Source organism: Hyperolius riggenbachi, chromosome 4 (assembly GCF_040937935.1).
Source record: "Hyperolius riggenbachi isolate aHypRig1 chromosome 4, aHypRig1.pri, whole genome shotgun sequence".
Lineage (NCBI taxonomy): Eukaryota > Metazoa > Chordata > Amphibia > Anura > Hyperoliidae > Hyperolius > Hyperolius riggenbachi.
The window spans coordinates 340331924-340355675 of record NC_090649.1 but is presented as its reverse complement, the minus strand read 5'-3'; the positions used below and the strand labels follow the sequence as shown (position 1 = coordinate 340355675).

The 23752-nt window shown below is 44.1% G+C and overlaps 1 protein-coding gene across 1 annotated transcript in view; it reads left to right on the top strand.

Annotated features, from left to right (window-relative positions):
- TSNAX (translin associated factor X) overlaps positions 1-20091 on the top strand; it is a 209436-nt gene extending 189345 nt beyond the window's left edge. The window contains exons 5-6 of the mRNA XM_068279534.1: positions 2656-2768; positions 19559-20091. Of these exons, the coding sequence (XP_068135635.1) occupies positions 2656-2768; positions 19559-19945 (500 nt within the window). The 3' untranslated portion in view covers positions 19946-20091. The remainder of the gene's footprint in view (positions 1-2655; positions 2769-19558) is intronic.
- Positions 20092-23752: the final 3661 nt, after the last annotated feature.

The window sequence follows — 23752 nt, the reverse complement described above, 5'->3', positions numbered from 1 at the left end:
TTTTTAATGTCTTTGATGCTTTAAAGCTAAAGAGCTTGAAATACATTTGAAGTCGCATCTGGATGGTTGGGCGCTGCCTTCTACCACTTGTCTACCCTATAAACAGATGATGGAGGCTGCCTGGTAGGCACTGAAGTGGATGGAGGCTTTCATTGGATGAGGAGAAAAGCTGGCCACCTTGCGACTGTGGAGGCTGCTCCCACTAATTACACCATTGGTGATGAGCTTTTGTGACCACTGGGCAACATGAGTTACACATTCTGTCAGGATGTTAAGTTTCTGTGTTGCTATCTAGGGGATTTGCCTTTTCTACTTGTCCTAATAGTAGCTATTACCAAGACAGAAAGTGACTTGGAAAATCTTACAACTTTGGCAAAATGTTACTTTAAAGGACCACTATTGCGAAAATCCTAACATTTAAAGTGCATGTAAGCATATACAAATTCAGTATTCTCCCCAGGGCGTATCAGGCGGGCGGAGAGCCCACCTGATCTATGTTCCCGCTCGGCTGATGTGATTAGGCTCTGGCGTCTACAGCAGAGACACTTTCCTCTGCACATAATTTTGAATCAGGCAGCGCAGAATGCAGAGACACTATCTCTGTCCTCCTCCACAGCTCATTCCTATCAGCGGCGTGGAGGGGTAGGGATAGCTCCTAGCAGAGATGAGCCAGACTGCAGGAGTTTTCAGCTGCAGTCCAGGCATAGAATAGAATGTGCCGCTCTTTCCTTTGGGTGAGTCATCTGATCTCTTCCACTACTTCAGTGGACTGACACTCTCCATCTCTCAATATGAATGTCAAAAAGTTCAGTTCAGTCTTATTTACAGTTTCAGGTTGAACAAAAGTCCTTTGAATTCAGCCAGAACACTTGTATGCTCACAAATCCTTGTGCTTTAAAGAAAACCTGAACTGAACATTAAATGTCAAAATTAACATACACAAGTCATACTTACCTCCTGTGTAGTCTACTCCTCAATCTATTTTTCATCTCCTGCATCCTGTTTGTCCACTGTGATCAATGGAATTCTCCGTCCTCCATTTTGAAAATGGCTATTACCCCATAACAGCTTCCTGTTTAGCACACTGTTAAACTGTAACATCGCCTACTTGAGCCATAGGGAAACATGGACACATCAGTTCTCCTCTCAGCTGTAACTGACAGCAACTGATATATTTCAATTCTGACAAAATGTTGTCAGAACTGGAAGGGATCACTGTAAGAAGAAAATGGTGAGCTTCTGAGAGGAACTGATGGCAAGGTAACTATGTAATGTTCATTTGAAGTTACCTTATGTGTTTATTTTAAATAATTTTACTCAGTACAGGTTCTCTTTAACCAGTTAATGGCATCCTGACTTATTAAAACGTCCTGTTTGAGCCTGTTAAAGGCAACAGGGCGTTTTAATAAGTCGCTCGTTCCCACTGCTGCTCCGCACGTGTGCGCGCCGCTCCCGCTGCTGTTTCCATCGGGATTCCGTGTTCAGTGATTGGGGAAGAGGACCTCTACCCAATCGCAATGCCTGGAATAAATGGACGTCCATTCATAAAACAGGAAGCTGTCACAGTGTAGTTAAGTGTTCAAAAGGAAAGCGAACACTTCCTATCAAACGGAAAAGTGTACATCTTGTGGCCAAAAAGTATAATTACACATACAGGCACATACATACAGTACATACACCATATTCATAAAATTGATAACGTACACTTCCAAAGCCCACACACACACACACACAAAAACACTTGTAAAAAAAATCAGTTTAAAGGAGTCATCAGGGAGATTTTTATAAAATAAGCGCTACTTACCGGGGGCTTCCTCCAGTCCCAAGCTCCCAGGATGTCCCTCACCGCAGCTTTGCCCGCAGCCGTTCGCCGCAGGTCCGTCCCGGTCCCCGGCGATGACGTCAGAGCGACCTCCGTCGCTCTGTACTGCACTTGCGTGAGCGGCGCTATCAATCACCGCCACATGGGCCGGAGCAGACTGCGCAGTAGGTTATTTCTCAAACAAGTTACTCCCCTTGCTCCCCCCCCCCCCTCAAACCAGCACCCAGCATGATTCCGACCTCTACCCACCCAGTGTGACCCTCCCTCTCCATTCAGCGTTTCCTTACTTTCTCACCCAGCGTGACCTTACTTCCCCAGCCAGCTAATTTTTCATGCCACCGGGCTAGAAAATATTTCTGGGGAGAACACTGCAAATAAGCAGTACATTTTTCCCAGAGTAAAATGTACTATAAATTACTTTTCCCATATATTGCTGTGACTTACAGCAGGTAGTAGAAATCTGACAGAACTGACAAATTTTGGATCAGCTCATCTACTCATGGTGGTGTTCTCAGGTTTTTTGTTTTTTTTTTCAAAACCCCTTAGTGAATGACAGTTGCTCCACCCAACTGCCAAAAAAGTGTACAAGGAGGCTGGCTAGCATATTTGTATAAATTCTTTTCAGGGAGTGTCTGTCATATTTTTACTATCTACTGTAAGTGACAGCAACATAGGAGAAAAGTAATGTATGGCTCATTTTACTCTGGACAGAAACTTCTTATTTGTATATGTTTATATGTAATTTAAATGTACACTTTTGTTCTGCAATAGTGGTCCTTTAACATTTTATGTGTAATACTTGCAGAAGTTTTGACTGTTTTTCTTTTTTGTAGGGCTTCAAGAATATGTTGAAGCTGTCACCTTTCATTACTTTATTGCAAACCGAACCCTTTTAAGCCTTCAGGAAATCAACAGGGAGTTGGTTTTTGAAAAGGCATCCAATAATGTAAGTAATATGAGTAACCTGTGTTTAAGTGTAATTCAGCCATGATGCTAATTAATACCAAATTTAGCTGTACTGCTTGTATAAGCGGCTAAGCCTTTGCCAGGCACATGGCTAATTAATATTCACTGCACGGTGTGACATGCAGTGTTTACTTCCGGGAGCGCCGCTCTGTGAGGCGATTGGCTGGCAGGAACACGTCATGCCGCATGCGTACGCATCACGGCATCACAGGACGCATCAAGAGCCGCTTAACGTGGCTCAATGTAACGTCCAGCTTCAAACCCCACTATGCGATGCATTAGGGGCATGTTATGCGACCTTAGCGTGGCATCTAACTTAGTGGGAAAGAAGCCTAAGGGTCACACTGTAGTCACTTCCTGTCTGAGTCAGACACTTACATACCTGATATTTAACTCTTTCAGGCAGAGAAAGAAAAAAAGGAACGCAGCATAGTTATTTGTGTGCTAGGCACTTTACATACACATGTCTATCTCATCATGTCACATGTCAGTTCGGGTATCCTCTAAATACATACTGCCGCAGCTTTCATCATCTCGGTATCTTCAGTGTCTTAAAGGGACTCAGAGCCGAAAAAAAGGAAAAAAAAAGTTTTATACATACCTGGGGCTTCCTCCAGCCCCATCTGCTCGGATCGCTCCCATGCCGCCGTCCTCTGCTGCCTGCAGCTTTGGGAACCAGGTCCTGTCACTTCCCTCACTGGCCCCGACTGGCTGAAGTGACGGGACCAGGTTCCCTGAAGCTGCGGGCAGCGGAGGACGGCGGTGTGGGAACGATCCGAGAGGATGGGGCTGGAGGAAGCCCCAGGTATGTATAAAACTTTTTATTTTTTTCAGCTCTGGTACACTTTAAATACATGCTTTCATCAGGAAGTACCACACAACTTTGCAGAGACATGTACCAAATGAAGGAGGGTGGGGGTGCTGGCCACGACCACCAATTACGCCGCTCACTGCTCCTTGCTCCTCTGTTAATAGGAGCAAATTCTCGAGGCCGAGACCAACTCTCCATCATTGAAGCCAATCACTGCACTCTTTACAGTTCTTTTTTAAAGGGCAACTGAAGCAAGAGGGATATGGAGGCTGCCATATTTATTTCCTTTTAAGCAATACCAGTTGCCTGGCTATCCTGCTAATCCTCTACCTCTAAAGGCTCATACACACATCAGACTATAGTCTTTGGAAAATGAAAGATCACAGACCAATCTTACCACCCTTCATGTAGTATGAGAGCCATACTCTACACAGTCTTTTCTATGGGGCTGAACTCCACATCAGAAAAAAATCTTTGCAAGATGCTGCACACACAGATGCTGTACAGACACAAAAGATCAGTATCTGCAAAAGATCTGTTCCTGCCAAAAATCCATTCCTGCAAATTGCAATGATAGTCTATGAGATCTGCAGATCATCATACACACATGATTTAACTGACATTCATCTGCAGATCAGACAATCATCTGCAGATCTGAAAATCCATCCTGGTGGATCTTATCTACAGATGAATGTCAGTTAAATCATGTGTGTATGATGATCTGCAGATCTTATAGACTATCATTGCAATTTGCAGGAATGGATTTTTGGCAGGAACAGATCTTTTGCAGCTACAGATCTTTTGAGTGTGTGCAGCATGTTTGTGTGCAGCATCTTGCAAAGATTTTTTTCTGATGGGGAGTTCAGCTCCATAGAATAGACTGTGAAGGTATGGCTCTCATACTACATGGAAGGGGGTAAAATTGGTCTGTGATCTTTCATTTTCCAAAGACTATAGTCTGATGTGTGTATGCACCTTAACACTTTTAGCCATAAACCCTGAACAAGCATGCAGCAGGTCAGGTGTTTCTGACGTCGGATCTGAAGGATGAGCTTCATGCTTGTTTCTGGCCTAATTCACACACTATTGCATCCTAATAGGACCAGCAGGACTGCCATGCAACTGGTAATGTATAAAAGGAAATAAATATGAGTCAAGAAATGGACTGATGGTTCTCTGCATATATATTTTCTAGGACAGCCTACACTTTACGGAACAAACTCTCTCGCACCTTTTTTGGTTAAAGTGTAGCACTAAACTGCTTATACTTAGTTCCATAAACTATTTTTGATCAGTTCTTGATAATAAGGTTTGTATCCATTTTGTACCTGTCTGAATTTATTCTCAATAAAAAAACAGTGTTACAAAAAAAAAAAAGGAAATAAATATGGCAGCCTCCATATATTTATCACTTCAGTTGTCCTTTAACCACCCTGGCGTTCTGATTAAATCGCCAGGGTGGCTGCGGGAGGGTTTTTTTTAAATTAAAAAAAAACTATTTCATGCAGCCAACTGAAAGTTGGCTGCATGAAAGCCCACTAGAGGGCGCTCCGGAGGCGATCTTCCGATCGCCTCCGGCGGCAAGGAATAACACGGAAGGCCGCAATGAGCGGCCCTCCGTGTTTTGCTTCCCTCGTCGCCATGGCGACGAGCGGAGTGACGTCATGGACGTCAGCCGACGTCCTGACGTCAGCCGCCTCCGATCCAGCCCTTAGCGCTGGCCGGAACTGTTTGTTCCGGCTACGCTGTGCTCGGGCGGCTGGGGGGACCCTCTTTCGCCGCTGCACGCGGCGGATCGCCGCGCTGCAGCGGCGATCAGGCAGCACACGCGGCTGGCAAAGTGCCGGCTGCGTGTGCTGCTTTTTATTTGGTGGAAATCGGCCCAGCAGGGCCTGAGCGGCAGCCTCTGGCGGTGTTGGACGAGCTGAGCTCGTCCAGACCGCTCAGCAGGTTAAGGTATAAATGACAAAGGATGGTGTGTGTGTGTGTGTGGGGGGGGGGGGGGGTAATAGTGGGGTTAAATACTTAACCTGTCTGGGTATCAGCCCTCAAGGCAAATAATAGCTTTATCAGCCCCCCTCGATAAAATTTTCAGGTAATATACCCATGTTTCCCCCGAAAATAAGACTGTGTTATATTAATTTTTGCACCAAAAGATGTGCTAGAGCTTATTTTCAGAGGATGCCTTATATTTCTATGAACACACAAATTTCTGTGCGGTGTGTCATCCTGCCTTCCCCACTATGCCGTCTCTTCCTCTGCTGGATCCACCTCTTGTGTGCCCCAATGTCCCCCTTGTACCTTTAGTGTCCTCCTCTATCCCCTGTCCTCCTGTGTCCTTCTTTGTGTCTTCTACTTTCCCCCATGTCCTCTGAATATTCCACTGCATCCTATTTTCCCCAGCTCCATGCCGCTGTGTTCCCTGAGCTTCAGCCTATGGTGAAGTATTGCAACTTGTGTTTCTGGGATCCAGTAATAACACAAGTTGCCATACTTTTTCCCCTTACTGTGGCTAGGTCTTACTTTCAGGGTAGGGCTTATATTTCGGGCATGCTAGATATTCAAGCTAGGGCTTATTTACAGGGGATGTCTTAATTTCAGGAAGAGGGTAGTTGAATTGAATTTTTTTTTTCGATCAGATATTCTGATATTCTCATTTTTCAGAAAATTGAATAGTGTAGCATAGCCATAGATTAAAAATATCATTATAGACTCGAGAATTTGTTTTCCATTAATAGGGAAAAAGTGTGTGTGTGTGTGTGTGTGTGTGTGTGTGTGTGTGTGTGTGTGTGTGTGTGTGTGTGTGTGTGTGTGTGTGTGTGTGTGTGTGTGTGTGTGTGTGTGTGTGTGTGTGTGTGTGTGTGTGTGTGTGTGTGTGTGTGTGTGTGTGTGTGTGTGTGTGTGTGTGTGTGTGTGTGTGTGTGTGTGTGTGTGTGTGTGTGTGTGTGTGTGTAACATTTTTGGCTCTATACATAACCACAATGGATTTAAAATGAAACGAACACGATGTGCTTGAACTGAAGACTATCAGCTATAAAGGATACCAGATGTGAATTAAGCTAGAGAAACGGTAGGAGCAGGCATATACGGTTACCTGTTCTGATGTCTACCGCTCCTCCCGTTTTCCTCTCTGCCTCTGCAGTCTACCTAAATGCCCCTCCGTTAGCCTCTTCCGGGTCACCGGAGTCGGTCACTATTGTGCAGGCGCTGGCAGGGCTGCACATGTCCTACAGCACGCTCCCTGCATATGACATCATGCGCATGATGTAACAATGTCACATGCATTGCAGAGTGGGGAACACTGTGCACATGCCGGGAGGGCCTTGGGCATGCCATTTAGGACATGCCCGGCCAGCGCCTGCGCAGTAGTACCCAACTCTGGCGACCAGGAAGAGGCTGCTGGAGGGGTATTTAGGTAGACTGCGGGGACAGAGAGGAGAACACATTTGGTATCCTTTAATTTGAGGGTATTTACAGCCAAATCGGTGTAGGAATTACAACAGTTTGCATATGTGCCTCCTACTTGTTAAAGTGAACCTAAAGGCGAAAAAAAAATGAGATGAACTCACCTGGGGCTTCCCTCAGCCCCCTGCAGCCAATCGGTGCCCTCGCAGCTCCGGTCCGATGCCTCTGGACCCACCGGCGACGACTTCCGGTTTCGCCGTCACCGGCCGACAGGCATGGGAACGCGAGTGATTGTTCGCGTTCCCAGCCTGTATATCGCCCCCTATGCTGCTATTGCGACCTCCTGGCCGCAATAGCAGCATAGGGGGCGATATACAGGCTGGGAAGGCGAACGATCACTCGCGTTCCCATGCCTGTCGGCCGGTGACGGCCAAACCGGAAGTGTTCGCCGGCGGGTCCAGAGGCATCGGACCCGAGCTGCGAGGGCACCGATCGGCTGCAGGGGGCTGAGGGAAGCCCCAGGTGAGTTCATCTCATTTTTTTTTTTTTACTTTAGGTTATCTTTAAGGGAGCAAAAGTAATGGGACAGAATAATAATCATAAATCAAACTTTCACTTTTTAATACTTGGTTGCAAATCTTTTTCAGTCAATTACAGCATGAAGTCTGATACGCATAGACCTCACCAGACGCTGGGTCTCGTCAATTACAGCATGAAGTCTGGAACACACAGACCTCACCAGACGCTGGGTTTCATCCCTGGTGATGCTCTGCCAGGCCTCTACTGCAATTTTTTTCAGTTCCTGCTTGTTCTTGGGGCATTTTCCCTTCAGTTTTGTCTTCAGCAAGTGAAATGCATGCTCAGACGGATTCAGGTCAGGTGATTGACTTGGCCATTGCATAACATTCTACTTCTTTCCCTTCAAAAACTCTTTGGTTGCTTTTGCAGTGTGCTTTGGGTCATTGTCCATCTGCACTATGACACACCTTCCAATGAGTGCTAAAGTATTTGGCTGAATATGAGCCGATAATAGTGCCCAAAATACTTCTGAATTCATCCTGCTGCTTTTGTCAGCAATCACATCATCAGTAAATACAAGAAAACCAGTTCCATTGACAGCCATACATGCTCACACCATGACACTACCTACCACCACGCTTCACTGATGAGGTGGAATTCTCATGGTTCATGAGCAGTTCCTTTCCTTCTCCATACTCTTCTCTTCCCATTACTCTCCTACAAGTTGATCTTGGTCTCATCTGTCCATAGGATGATGTTCCAGAATTGTGAACTGTTTCTTCCGGTTTTTGAGGCTCACTAATGGTTTACACCTTATGGTGAACCCTCTATATTCACTCTGGTGAAATGTGCTCTTGATTGTTGACTTTGACACACATACACCTACCTCCTGGAGAGTGTTCTTGATCTGGCCAACTGTTGTGAAGGGTGTTTTCTTCAATAGGGAAAGAATACTTTGGTCATCCACCACAGTTGTTTTCCGTTGGTCTTCTGGATGTTGCTGTGCTTTTTAAGAATGTTCCAAACAGTTGTTGTGGCCTCGCCTAATGTTTTTGCCATCTCTCTGATGGGTTTGTTTGTTTTTTCCAGCCTAATGATGGCTTGCTACACTGATAGTGACAGCTCTTTGGATCTCCTCTTGAGAGATGACAGCAAGAGATTCCAAATGCAAATAGCACACTTGAAATGAACTCTGGACCTTTTATCTACTCATTGTAATTATGAGGGAATAACACACACCTGGCCATGGAACAGCTGAGAAGCCAATTGTCATTACTTTTGCTCCCATGACAAGTGGGAGGCACATATGAAAACTGTTGTAATTCCTAAACCGTTCACCTGATTTGGATGTAAATACCCTCAAATTAAAGCTGAAAGTCTTCAGTTAAAGCACATCATGTTCGTTTCATTTCAAATCTATTGTGGTTGTGTATAGAGCCAAAAATGTTAGAATTGTGTTGATTGTCCCAAAACACCCTCAGTGTAGGTAGGTAGGTAGCCAGGTATAGGTGCCCCCTGTATAGGTAAGCCAGGTATAGGTGCGCCCAGTATAGGTAGTCAGATATAGGTGCCCCCATTATACATAGCCAGGTATAGGTGCCCCGTGTATAGGTAGCCAGGTATAGGTGTCCCCAGTATAGGTACCGAAGTATATGTGCTCCTAGTATAGATAAACAGCTATATAGGTGCCTCCAGTATAGGTAGCCAGGTATAGGTGCTCTCAGTATAGGTAGCCAATTATAGGTGACCCTAGTATAGGTAGCCAAGTATACTGTAGGTGCCTCCAGTATAGGTAGCCAGCCTTTCCCCCTCTCCCTGCCACCACTCATTTACTTGCTTGGGCGGCAGGCCCCCTCCTCTACAGAGTCCCCAGATCTGCTGCATTGTCTGGCATACAGAGACCTCAGATCAGCGGGGACCAGCAGTGGAGACAGGAGAGCGCTGCCCATAGTACCAGCGCATATACAAGAAGTAAGCACTTCCTATATATGCGTTGCTACTGGGGGCACCGCTCTCCTGTCTCCAAAGCAGGTCACCGGTGATCTAAATTCTTTGTATGCTGGGTAAGACGTAGTCGGCACCATCAGTAATTGCTCTTTAAGATTTATTGTAGTATAGTCATAGTAAATACAAACGACGTTTCAAAGCGCAGCTCCTTTATCAAGTTCAATGACATACTGACATGCACAGCAAAATACTTCTATTTATATCAAGCCGTCTCTTATCTACAGCCAATCACAGGCTGTAGACAATGTTGCCCAATCACTCGCTCTTCTCATAGAGCGAACCTTGTGGGGAACTTTGATAGAGACATAGGAACCTATCCGCATGTAGGATACTGGCACGTGTCCCTATGACAGCAGAGGACAGGCAGAAATGGGCGCAACCTACCTCAGGAGGGTACGCCCTTCCTCCGCCCCCTCAACAGAGCAGTAACCGCCCACAGGTCAACGGACCTGATGGGGAACTGCGCTGGCGTGCGTCACAGCTGGCGAGAAGCCAGCTGGGTAGCGACCAATAGGCACGCAAGGACGGGTAAAGCCGCCGCTGGCCAATCCTGACTGCCTTGCCGTGACGTCACCCCATTCCCACAGCAACCAGAAAGGCGCGGTATGCAACGATCACGTCGCACCGCGTCAGCAGGCAGCAATGGGACTAGAGGGGACTGCCAAAGCCCGTCACGGAGAGGCACCACTTAAGAACACACAGCACCAACCAGAGACCGAGATCCCAGATTATACTGTGTGTCCCCGAGCAGTCACGGAGGCCCGCCCAGAGCAGCGCACATACTGGCCGCTGATGGAGGCATAACTGACAGGCGAAGGAGAAAAACGGTCATCCCGAAGTCCACGGTAGCAGAAGGATCACAGATCTCATCTTTGGGACCTAGAATACACTGGTGTTACAATGTTACATAAAGCATATTATGTCACATATAATATGTAATAAAACAATCATAAAAACATTATATTAGTTATTGTCTAAGGTCATAAAAAAGGTAAAAGGTCACATTCTCTATTTAGACCTCTGGGTTCCATACTATCCAATGTTTTAATCCAATAAGCTTCCCTTAATAGGAGTAGTTTGTCTATCCCCTCCCCTTTTAGGTGAAGGAACACCCTCCAGAACTTGGCACCTCAGCTGGCTTACATTGTGGCCGCATTGGTTAAAATGATATGGGACAGATTGTTTTAAATATTTATTGCGAATTGCTGTTTTATGTGAGGAAAGGAGCACTTTTAATTTACTTGTGGTTTGACCCACATAAATAAGGCCACATGGGCATTTCAATGCGTATACTACGTATTGCGAGTCGCAAGTGTAATAGCCATTTATAGCATATTTATTTGCAGTATAAGGATGAACAAAAAAGTTACCTTTAGTTATCAGAATACAATAGATGCGGTTCAGGCACAGGAAGGTACCCGCCCTGGGTACCTCTGGGGGTCTAACAAGTGTTCTCATCTCTGCATGACATAGTCTGTCATGCAGAGTGGGTGGCCATTTAAAGGACATGAGGGGAGCATTTTGGAATTCAGCGACAGAAAGAAAGGACTGTGCCAAAATTGGCCAATGTTTTTTAATAATTTTACTAATATTGTCACTATATACATTGTATTGTGACACAAAAGGTATGCGTGCCAGTTTAGTCCTTATTCTCCTGCGCCCAGTCCCATGAATGCCTAGAACCTCACTTTTAGCCGTTTCAATGAGTTCTCTCGGTTATGATCTTGCTTTAAATGTCTCTGACATTTATTTGACTCTCAAAATGTTGTTGTCCTGATTGCTCACTATCATATCAACCCTCTGAAATTGGCTTTTGGGGATGGCACATTTTGTACTAATAGGATGAAAACTATCATATGATAATAAAGCATTTCGATCAGTGGGCTTTACAAATAGGTCTGTAGTAAAGGAACCATCTTTCAGTATGACTACGGTGTCCAGAAAATTGATCTGTGTCTGATGACCGTGTACTGTAAGTCGTATAGCCTGGCATTGGGCATGCACACATGATATAAAGTCAGCCATATCTTGGCATATTTTTGAAATACAAGATTACTATATACAAAGTCTCTTCATATATATTCATATAGATGTTTGCGTAGGACGGGGCCACATTCGACCCCATAGCTGTCCCCCGAACCTGTAAATAAAATTGTTCCTCAAAGAGAAAATAGTTAGATTTCAGTACCAAATTTAGCAATTGAATCAAAAAATCAACCTGCGGCATTGAAAAACCTGAACAAGTCGTTAATGTATATAGGACAGCCTCCACTCCACACCCCCATCATGTGGGATGGAGGTGTAGAGGCTCTCCACATCAAAAGTAACCAGTAAACTACCAGGAGGTATATCATGAACTTTTTTTCTATAATGTCCAGAAACATGCCGGTATCTCTTAAATAGGACTTCTGTGAGATCGCATATGGTCTTAGATGAAAGTCTAAAAATTTGGCTAGGGGTGAAAGGACTGACTCAATACCCGCCACTATTGGCCTACCAGGTGGATTGATAAGTGGTTTAGGAATTTTGGGACATAAGTAGAGTACTGGAGTCCTGGGAAATTGACAGGTCAGAAATTGGACCAGTTTCTGATCAATGACATTCTTTTGTATGGCCATTTGTAATGTAGCGTCTATTTGTTGTTGTATCTCTTTGAGGGGGTCGCAGGGGAGCCGTATGTAGGTTGTTTCATCTAGGCTCTATATGCTGTAATGTCCATGACCACCACTGCGCCCCCTTTGTCCGCCGGCTTAATTATAATGGATGGCTCATCCCTAAGTAATTGTAACGCTGTTCTCAGTTCTCTTGGTAGATTATGTTTACCCTTGAATTCCCATTTGCCTGATCTATGCAGCTGATCCACCTCTTCTTGGACTTTAACAATATAAGAGTTTATATCTTGACATGATGGTGGGTTGAATGTACTTTTGAGTCGCAGTGTCGTATCACCTAGCCTTAGTTGGTCAATTTCATCTCCTAAGTGGTCTCCCATGTTGAATCTGGGTTGACTGAAATAATGCTTAAGTTTTATTCTCCGGAAAAAACATTGTAAATCAACGTCCAACTGAAGGGGATCTGGCCAGTGGGTAGGAGCAAAGGAAAGGCCTTTGTTGAGAACCTCAATTTGTGGGGTGGTCAGAGAGTATGAAGAGATATTAACCACAATACAAGGAACAAAGCCTTGTGGTTTTTTTGGATCCTTTGGGGTTTGGGAGGCCTGTTGGGTCTCTTAGGTGGTTGTTGCCAAACATAGACATATCCTGTGGTGTAATTGCTCATCTCTTTGAAATTTTTGTCTCTTGACAACTTCGATTTTTTGTGTGACATCTACACATAACTTCCCAATTTCCCCTTGTCTGCGAGTCGAGGGAGTTTGGTTTGTATTTGGGTAATGGTAAGTAACATCGCATCAAAAGATGCCTTATTCCATATCTTGGCCCAAGTGCAGCACTTGGGCCAAGATATCAGAATCAGAATCAATTTTATTTCACCAAGTAAGTTTGCGCCTACAAGGAATTTGTCTTGGCAGTTGCTTAACAAACACAAACAAAAACAATACAAGGGCAGACGGTGTGTATATTACAAGTCAAGGACATTATAAGTATAGTGGCAGTAAGCAATGTGAGAATTGTTCATTTACAGTTCTGTGCTGATTACTATATGGAATAAGGCATCTTTTGATGCGAAGTTACTTACCATTACCCAAATACAAACCGAACTCCCTCGACTGGAACAACAAATACAATCACTGAATAATAAATTACAGGACTTGATTTCTAAGGAAGAATATGATCGCATACAAGGGGGAAATTGGGAAGTTCTGTGTAGATGTCACACAAAAATTTGAAGTTGTCAAGAGACAAAAATTTCAAAGAGATGAGAGTGATTACACCACAGGATATGTCTAGGTTTGGCAACAACCACCTAAGAGACCCAACAGGCCTCCCAAACCCCAAAAACCACAAGGCGATGTTCCTACACCTGTGTCTGGCGATCCTAGTCAGGGAGGATCATCTGATTTTTTTTTTTTTGCCTGTCCGTACACCCGAAGACTCTGGCGACAATCAGTCAAGCCAAGACTAACAAGGCGGGGCGGCAGGCACAGAAACTATCAAAGAAAGACTCCGGAATCGCACCAAACAGAGGCCTTAGTTCCGGTAAACCTGGTGGTTAATATCTCTTCATACTGTGAGGAAACGCGGAAAAGCCGCCACTAGTACTCAAAGTAAGGCGGCTGATTCCGCGTTCAACATGGCAGCTAGCGCGCAGTCGGAGCGCGGAGAAACCACCGCATGCCCAGACAACAGGGCGGCGGATTCCGCGTCTGACGCGGCAGGTATCACGCATAGGCCTACTCTTGTCAGTAATGCTGAATGCGGAGAAAACGCCGCACGCACGGACAGCGGTGCGGCGGATTCCCCATTCAACACAGCAGGAACATAGCAACACATGTCTGGTGTGGCTGGGACTGATAGTCCACACTGGTTCAGGAAGACGCGCGCGCAGAGAGGCAGGGCCTTTATGACAGTCAGAAGGGAGTCAGCTGGCCAAGCCGGTCAGCTGACAATTTCAGCAACTTCCACTGGTCCAGCACTTAGGGGAGGCGCTAGAGGGCGCTGGTGTATATATACTGGGTGCTGGTCATTTCTCTGGTGTCTGGCGTTGCGATCACTACGTGGTAGCACTCAGACCTTGTCAGTATCTGTGTTTATTAGACAGTTTCGTAGGTGTTGATGATCACGGAGCTCACACCTTAGCCTAGGAATTGTATTATTATCTGTGTTATTATCTAGACCAGTTTCCAAGGTGTTGATGGCCAGGGAACTCACACCTGAGTCTAGGAATTCTGTACCATCTATCATTATTATTGTCTAGTCTAGTTCCAGGAGTGTTGAGAATCTAGGAGCTCGCACTCAAGCCTAGGCAATGTTGATTATCTGTTATGACCTTCTGCTTTCCTGGCCATTCTTCTGATCTCTGATTCTGTACCTTAGTCATTCTGATACTCTGTTGCCAAACTCTGCTGGTCTTAGGATTCTGTCCCTGTATACTGTCTCTGTACTTTATCTGTCCGTGTGTTAACGACCTGGCCTGTCCGACCTCGAGAACTCTCTCGCCTGTTGATAGTTCGCAGATCTGTCAGTGACACTTCCTCATTGGTGTCACTCACGTTCTGTCCTTCCCACTCTGTCTAGCTCTGCCCCTCGGGGATCTTCAGACCTGTGGAAGGAACCTGATCTCAAGCAATATCTCCCACTGTTTAACACCCTTCTCTCGGGTGCTCTCCTCAAAGTATTACTGTTGCACCAAAACACTCTTATCACTCAGGTGTCCAGAGGTTAGAGATATATCTGATTATCGGTGATACTGCAGATCATCAATAATCGGGTATATATCTGTATTCTCGGTGATACTGCAGATCACCGGTAATCAGATCCTCTCTGTGTTACACCGATCGTTACACATACTCTCTGACCACACCACAAAATTGAGATTCTCAACAAAGCCCTTTCCTTTGCTCCTACCCACTGGCCAGATCCCCTTCAGTTGGACATTGATTTACGTTGTTTTTTTTTGGAGAACAAAACTTAAGCATTATTTCAGTCAACCCAGATTCAACATGCAAGACCATTTAGGAGATTAAACTGACCAACTAAGGCTAGGTGATACGACACTGCGACTCAAAAGTACATTCAACCCATCATCATGTCAAGTTATAGACTCTTATATTGTTAAAGTCCAAGAAGAGGTGGATCAGCTGCATAGATCAGGCAAATGGGAATTCAAGGTTAAACATAATCTACCAAGAGAACTGAGAACAGCGTTACAATTACTTAGGGATGAGCCCTCCATTGTAATTCAGCCGGCGGAAAAAGGGGGCGCAGTGGTGGTCATGGACATTACAGCATATAGAGCCTAAACATTTCGGCAGTTATTAGATGAAACAACCTACATACGGCTCCCCTGCGACCCCCTCAACGAGATACAACAACAAATAGACGCTACATTACAAATGGCCATACAAAAGAATGTCATTGATCAGAAACTGGCCCAATTTCTGACCTGTCAATTTCTCAGGACTCCAGTACTCTATGTATATCCCAAAATTCATAAACAACTTATCAATCCACCTGGTAGGCCAATGGTGGCGGGTATTGAGTCAGTCCTTTCACCCCTAGCCAAATTTTTAGACTTACATCTAAGACCATATGCGATCTCACAGAAATCCTATTTAAGAGATACCGGCATGTTTCTGGACATTATAGGAAAAGTTCATGATATACCACCTGGTAGTTTACTGGTTACTTTTGATGTGGAGAGCCTCTACACCTCCATCCCACATGATGGGGGTGTGGAGGCTGTCCTATATACATTAACGACTTGTTCAGATTTTTCAATGCCGCAGGTTGATTTTTTGATTCAATTGCTAAATTTGGTACTGAAATCTAACTATTTTCTCTTTGTGGAACAATTTTATTTACAGGTCCGGGGGACAGCTATGGGGTCGAATGTGGCCCCCGTCCTACGCAAACATCTATATGAATATATATGAAGAGACTTTTGTATATAGTAATCTTGTATTTCAAAAATATGCCAAGATATGGCTACATTATATAGATGACATTTTTTTGCATGTGTGCGGGGCCACGTTTGACCCTAGATGACTTTATATCATGTGTGCATGCCCAATGCCAGGCTATACGACTTACAGTACACTGTCATCAGACACAGATCAATTTTCTGGACACCGTAGTCATACTGAAAGATGGTTCCTTTACTACAGACCTATTTGTAAAGCCCACTGATCGAAATGCTTTATTATCATATGATAGTTTTCATCCTGTTAGTACAAAATGTGCCATCCCCAAAAGCCAAGAAATTTATAGCAAGATCATAACCGAGACAACTCATTGAAACGGCTAAAAATGAGGTTCTAGGCATTCATGGGACTGGGCGCAGGAGAATAAGGACTAAACTGGCACGCATACCTTTTGTGTCACAATACAATGTATACAGTGACAATATTTGTAAAATAAAAACATTGGCCAATTTTGGCAAAGTCCTTTCCTTGTGTCGCTGAATTCCAAAATGCTCCCCTTATGTCCTTTAAATGGCCACCCACTCTGTGTGACAGACTGTTATGCAGAGATGAGAACACTTGTTAGACCCCCAGAGGTACCCAGGACGGGTACCCTCCTGTGCCTGAACAGCGTCCATTGTAATCTGATAACTAAAGGTAACTTTTTTGTTCATCCTTATGCTGCAAAAAAATATGCTATAAATGGCTATTACGCTTGGGACTCTCAATATGTAGTATACGCATTGAAATGCCCATGTGGCCTTATTTATGTGGGTCAGACCACAAGTAAATTAAAAGTGCGCCTTTCCTCACATAAAACAGCAATTCACAATAAATATTTAGAACAATCTGTCCCATATTATTTAACCAATGCGGCCACAATGTAAGCCAGCTGAGGTGCCAAGTTCTGGAGGGTGTTCCTTCACCTAAAAGGGGAGGGGATAGACATAAACTACTCCTATTAAGGGAAGCTTATTGGATTAAAACATTGGATAGTATGGAACCCAGAGGTCTAAATAGAGAATATGACCTTTTACCTTTTTTATGACTCTAGACAATAACTAATATAATGTTTTTCTGATTGTTTTATTACATATTATATGTGACACAATATGCTTTATGTAACATTGTAACACCAGAGTATTCTAGGTCCCAAAGATGAGATTTGTGATCCTTCTGCTACCGTGGACTTCAGGGTGACCGTTTTTCTCCTCCGCCTGTCAGTCATGCCTCCATCAGCGGCCAGTATGTGCGCTGTTCTGGGCAGGCCTCCATGAGTGCTCGGGGACACACAGTATAATCTGGGATCTCCGTCTCTGGTTGGTGCTGTGTGTTCTTGAGTGGTGCCTCTTCGTGCCGGGCTTTGGCGGTCCCCTCTAGTCCCGTTGCTGTCGGCTGACGCGGTGCGACGTGATCGTCTCATACCGCGTCCTTCTGGTTGCTGTGGGAATGGGGTGACGTCACGGCAGTCAGGATTGTCCAGCGGCGGCTTTACCCGTCCTTGCGTGCCTATTGGTCGCTACCCAACTGGCTTCTCGCCAGCTGTGACACATGCCAGCGCAGTTCCCCATCAGGTCCGTTGACCTGTGAGCGGTTACTGCTCTGTTGACGGCGTAGGAAGGGCGTACCCTCCTGAGGTAGGTGGCGCCCATTTCTGCCGGTCCTCTGCTGTCATAGGGACACGTGCCAGTATCCTACATGCGGATAGGTTCCTATGTCTCTAACAAAGTTCCCCACAAGGTTCGCTCTATGAGAAGAGCGAGTGATTGGGCAACATTGTCTACAGCCTGTGATTGGCTGTAGATAAGAGACGGCTTGATATAAATAGAAGTATTTTGCTGTGCATGTCAGTATGTCATTGAACTTGATAAAGGAGCTGCGCTCCGAAACATCGTTTGTATTTACTATGACTATACTACAATAAATCTTAAAGAGCAAATACTGATGGTACCGACTAAGTCTTACTAAGCATACCTGGAGTGGTGATCCTTGTGTCGGGCACATCTTATGTGATTGGAAGATGGAGTGCAAGACGGCATCTTTAACCCCCCTGGCGGTATAAAAAAATCTTTTTTTAATTTTTTTTCCCTATATCATGTAGCGAGCCCAGGGCTTGCTACATGATAGCCGCTGCTCAGCGGCATCCCCCCGCCCTCTTCGATCGCCTTCGGCGATCTCCGATCAGGAAATCCCGTTCAAAGAACGGGATTTCCTGGAGGGCTTCCCGGGGCAGGATGACGTCACCGACGTCGGGACGTCATTGGGAGTCCTGAACCACCCCTTAGCGCTGCCTGGCACTGATTGGCCAGACAGCGTACGGGGTCTTGGGGGAGGGGCCGTGCGGCGCGACGGATAGCGGCGATCGAGCGCGGGCGGCGGCGATCGGTGTGCTGACGCAGCTAGCAAAGTGCTAGCTGCGTGCAGCAAAAAAAAAATAAACAAATCGGCCCAGCAGGGCCGGAGAAAACCTCCTGCGCGGAGGTTAAGGCTTCTTTGTGTGCTGGTAAACGCAGCGGATCCAGGGACTCTATAGAGGAGGGGGCCGCCGGAGCAGGTGGCGGTGGGATGTCGGGTGGTTCAGACTGCGTCATACAAGGTCTGCCCCTGCTGGCAAGACTAGTTGCTTGATTGTTTCAAGTGTGTGATTCAGACACTACTGCAGCCAAAGAGATCAGCAGGGATGCGAGGCAACTGGCATTGTTTCAGGCTAGGTTCATAGTGAGAGTTGCTTTGCATTCCTTGTAACAGCAGCAACAGAACAGGAAAGCAGCGCCGCATGTAATCCGTGTATTGTGTTTTGCGTACAGTGAATCATACAGTCAGTGAAAAGTATGATTCAGTTTTACTGTTAATACACTCACTGCATGCGTTGTGTTGTGATGCTACATGCCGTTATACCATAATGCACCTGTCGCACTGTAATTGATGCATAGCTGGTGCATTGCAGCATGGCAAACCGCATAACAAAGTAGCTGTTATGCTGCACTGAAACGCACCACTATGAATGTCGCCTAAAAGGCAATAAATATGTCAGCCACTACATTCCTCGTCAGGTTCCATTTATTACAAAGGCCTATGAGAGAAATATTCTGTTTTAAAACACACATGTAAAACTCTGGCCCGCGGTCCAAATCGGGGGAGGAAGAGAGCCACTAGACACCAGTGACTGTATGGGGGTTGGAGGGGGGCCATTAGACACCAGGGAACTTTATAAGGGAGGAAGGTGGCCATAGACATTGAGGTTGGCATGCGACTAGGTCCAGGTGTTCAATTTCGGCCCCCTTTGTATTTGAGTTTGACACCCCTGGTTTAAACGTACACTTGGGCTTCGATATTTTTTGTTGCAATAGCTCGTCATACAAAAAATTTGCATGGGAAAAATATATACGGTATGTAAATCAAATCAATAAATTCAGTTGTTTTACAATGTTTTTATTATTATTCATAGATCAACATTTCTCCACATAATGAAGAAAAAAACAAACCGAACACACTAAGCCTTCAGATAACTCATGTGGATTATTTGCTTGGAGTAGCCGACCTTACTGGAGAGCTAATGCGATTGTGCATAAGTAGCGTTGGGAATGGTGACATTGAAACGCCTTTTAAATTAACTCAGTTCTTGCGTGAAATTTTTGATGGATTTGCATACATTGGTAATACTGGTCCATATGAAATTTCAAGAAAGTTGTATGTCCTAAAACAGAGTTTGACAAAAGTAGAGAATGCATGTTACATGTTGAAAGTAAGAGGCTCAGAAATTCCCAAACACATGCTAGCAGATTTGTTTGTTTCCAAATCTGAACTTCTTGAGCATGATGATGTCATATCTTAAAGAACAAAACATTTGCAATGTGCTGAACAAATATTGTTTGTATTGTTTGTTTTAGTATTTTGTAGTTATACCTCTGTTATAGTTCTTTGTAAAATGTTAAAGTGAACCGAGCACCTTTTTTTCACTCAGGACATTTCTATAGCACATGAAAAATGTATGCCGACTATCTGTTTCATTATTAAAATAAACTTTAATTTTACCTTGTATTTTACATTCAAAGTTGTTAAATTGGCCTGTTTGAGCAGACCTGCCGACCGTCCCCATCCGCAGAAAGTTCAGTAACCTCTAATTGTTTTATTGCGCTAATTACCAAGAGGTAAACCATGCCTTTCATCAGCAAAGAGGGTGAATAATTAGGAGTGTGTTTTCAAAGCATGGCTTTGAAAACACACTCCTAATTATTCACCCTCTTTGCTGATGAAAGGCATGGTTTACCTCTTGGTAATTAGCGCAATAAAACAATTAGAGGTTACTGAACTTTCTGCGGATGGGGACGGTCGGCAGGTCTGCTCAAACAGGCCAATTTAACAACTTTGAATGTAAAATACAAGGTAAAATTAAAGTTTATTTTAATAATGAAACAGATAGTCGGCATACATTTTTCATGTGCTATAGAAATGTCCTGAGTGAAAAAAAGGTGCTCGGTTCACTTTAATGCAGTTTGGTGTATCTAAAAGCTGTGTGCTGTAATTTTGATGTATCCAACAAAATTAAACTTCAGTTTCTCTGCTTTATTGCATGATTTTTTTGTCCCTTTAGTTAAAATGTGTATGTATTTTTATTTAAACTATATACCTTTTTATGGACAGGATACGTATGTCCTCTGACACTACCTATATATAGCAGCCAGATTGGTTCTGCTGTGTGTACTAGGTATCGGCCTGATGATGTCACTAAGCCAGGGACCAGGTAAATGAAGCAGAGTGGCTTGAGTGCAGGCACACTAGCTTACCCAGTTTGCGTTCAATTTCTTATCTCTGTATTTAGGAGGTTAAGGGAGCACTAAACTACCATAAAAAACTGGGGAAGGGAGACCACCAGGCCAAGGAAAACATTAAAGGGCACTTCATAGGGCCCACTACAAGGGTACACAGCATGAGGTCTGCTATAATTGAACACAACACAAAGGCTACTAAAAGGGCATAGTTCAGGGGGTGGGATACAAGGGGGTAAATCTATGCATCGGAAACCCAGAAGATACGGAGTTCCAAAGAAACTTATTAAACAGTGTGTTGGGACATACGAACGTTTAAAGGGAACCTAAACTGAGAAGGATATGGATTTTTCCTTTTAAAATAATACCAGTTGCCTGACTCTCCTGCTGATCCTGTGTCTCTAATACTTTTAGGCACAGCCCCTCAACAAGCATGCAGATCAGGTGCTCTGACTGAAATCAGACTGGATTAGCCTCATGCTTGTTTCAGGTGTGTGATTCAGCCACCACTGCAGCCACAGAGGTCAGCAGGACTGCCAAGCAACTTATATTGTTTAAAAGGAAACATCCATATCCCTCTCAGTTTAGGTTCCCTTTAAGAATTAATGTACCTCTGTGGTATTTTTTGCACACCAGAGATGAATTTTAACTAAACTTTGGACATAGCTGTTAAATAGAAATCAAAACTAGGCAATCTAACTGTTGGTACTGTGATGCACATGTTCAACAGGACAATGAGATTCTTCCGTCTAACACATTCTTTATTCACTATCTGAACCAGGTTTACGGGTGATAGAAAACACCTCTGTGTTAAATGTGCACAACATTCTCAGTGGATACTCAACAACTCTGCAGGGAGTGCATATGTATAGTACTACTGTGTAACTTAATTTGTAGTCACCAGCCCCAAATTTAACAACCTATCAACAGGGCTGTGTTGTCAAGGAGTCAGAGTAATTTTTGGGTACTTGGAGTAGGGAAAAAAATTCTCATTTTGACACTGCAGGACTGTACTTATTTTTGCTTGGACACTATGCAAAGTCATAATTCCATATAATTCTGTAAAGTAGGCAAAAGCAACTGTCAATGGATAGTTGGACAATGGATAATTGCCTTGGTTAAGCCACACACAAAAAAATGTTGGGGTGAGCCAACAAAACAGCAATGATTCTGTTAGTGATAATGAAAGTCTTGTTTACATTTTTATTTTATAATAACAGTTTTTGGATTGCGGAAAAAAATCACCTGGGTTCCCTTTAATTTTTATAAGGAAATTCACTTTGATATAAGAGTGCTTTGGATCACAAGCATGTTTGTGGAACAAATTATGCTTGTAAACCAAGGTTCCACTGTATAATTAGCTGATGACACAGTGTTGCCCGGGTATGTATTTGATTGTTATTGGCTCTGCCCACTTTTTCTAACCTTGGCACACAGTCACTTAATGACCACGTTTGTGAGCTTTGGGGTTCTTGGCTTCAATAATTAAAATTTTCCCATTGAAATGAAACAAATCTGATTGGAGCTTTGTGGCGCTGCCCCCCTTTTCTGAATTTGAACCCCAGTCACCCAATGACCGACTGTACCAGGTTTGAGGCCTTTGCCATGAACAGTGTAAGAATGGCAGCAATTTAAATATCCTTAAAATCAATAGGTGAATTTTAATTGGCTGTTGTAGGCTCCACCCACTTTCCTGAATATTAAGACCCCTGCCATTAACAGTGTATGAATTTTGCAGTTTACATTTTCCCAGTAAAAGAGAAAAAAGAAAAAAAAAGAAGCTCCGCCCGCTTTTTGTAACCTTGACACACGACCAAGTTTGTGAGCTTTGGGGTTCCAGGCATCAATAATGTGAGAATGGAAGCAGTTTATTGAGCAAATAATTCTGATTGACTTTTTGTGGCTCTACCCCCTTTAGGGAATTTGAACCTCAGTCACCCAGTAACAGATTTTAGTAGGTTTTAGGGCTTCTCCCATTAATAGTATAACAAAATGGCAGCAGTTTAAGTATCTCCCTTGAAAATCAATAGCATCGCATTTATAGTATTGTCTCACGCACACTAAAGGATAAAACCCATATTCTTTAAGGGGAGTGCAACAGCTAAAAAAGAGGGATGACACCCTCTATGCCAGTGATGGCTAACCTTGGCACTCCAGCTGTGGTGGAACTACAAGTCCCATGAGGCATTGCAATACTCTGACAGTTCTAAGCATAACTCGAAGAGGCAGAGGCATGATGGGATTTGTAGTTTTGTCACAGCTGGAGGGCCAAGGTTAGCCATCACTGCTCTATGCAGTATTGAACAAAGAAAGGAACTGGCACATCCAAAGTTAATCTTTAGTGGCTCTATGTAAAAGAATATGGTTTCACATGGAACCAATAAATATTAACTTTGCAGATAAAGAGCTACTTGAGGAGCTTGGAAAGAAGGGAGGGGGCTCTGAGAAATGACCTCAATCATTTTGAAAAATGGTTCTTGTTAAAACAGACCAGTGGGGATATTATCAAAGATTTACAAAATAATTAATGCCTCCTTCCACAGGGACCTCCAATAATTCTCTACTAGCTGGAAAAAAATTGATGCGATTAAGCTAGAGAGGGGGCTTTGGCCTAGAATATTTATTGGAATATGCCAGATACCCATTTACAGCTCTCCCATTATAAATTAATTTCTAGATGGTACTTGTCACCAGTACAGATGGCCAAAAATGGCCTAGTGAATAACTGTATTTTTGGGAAGTAATCAGTGTTCAGGTTCTTTTGTACACATGCTGTGGGAGTGCCTGGTGGTGGAGGGTTTTTGGAACGAATTAGTGGATTTTTCCTCACAGTATCTGAATCTTTTGGTTGATTTGGGTGCCTTACTGAGAAT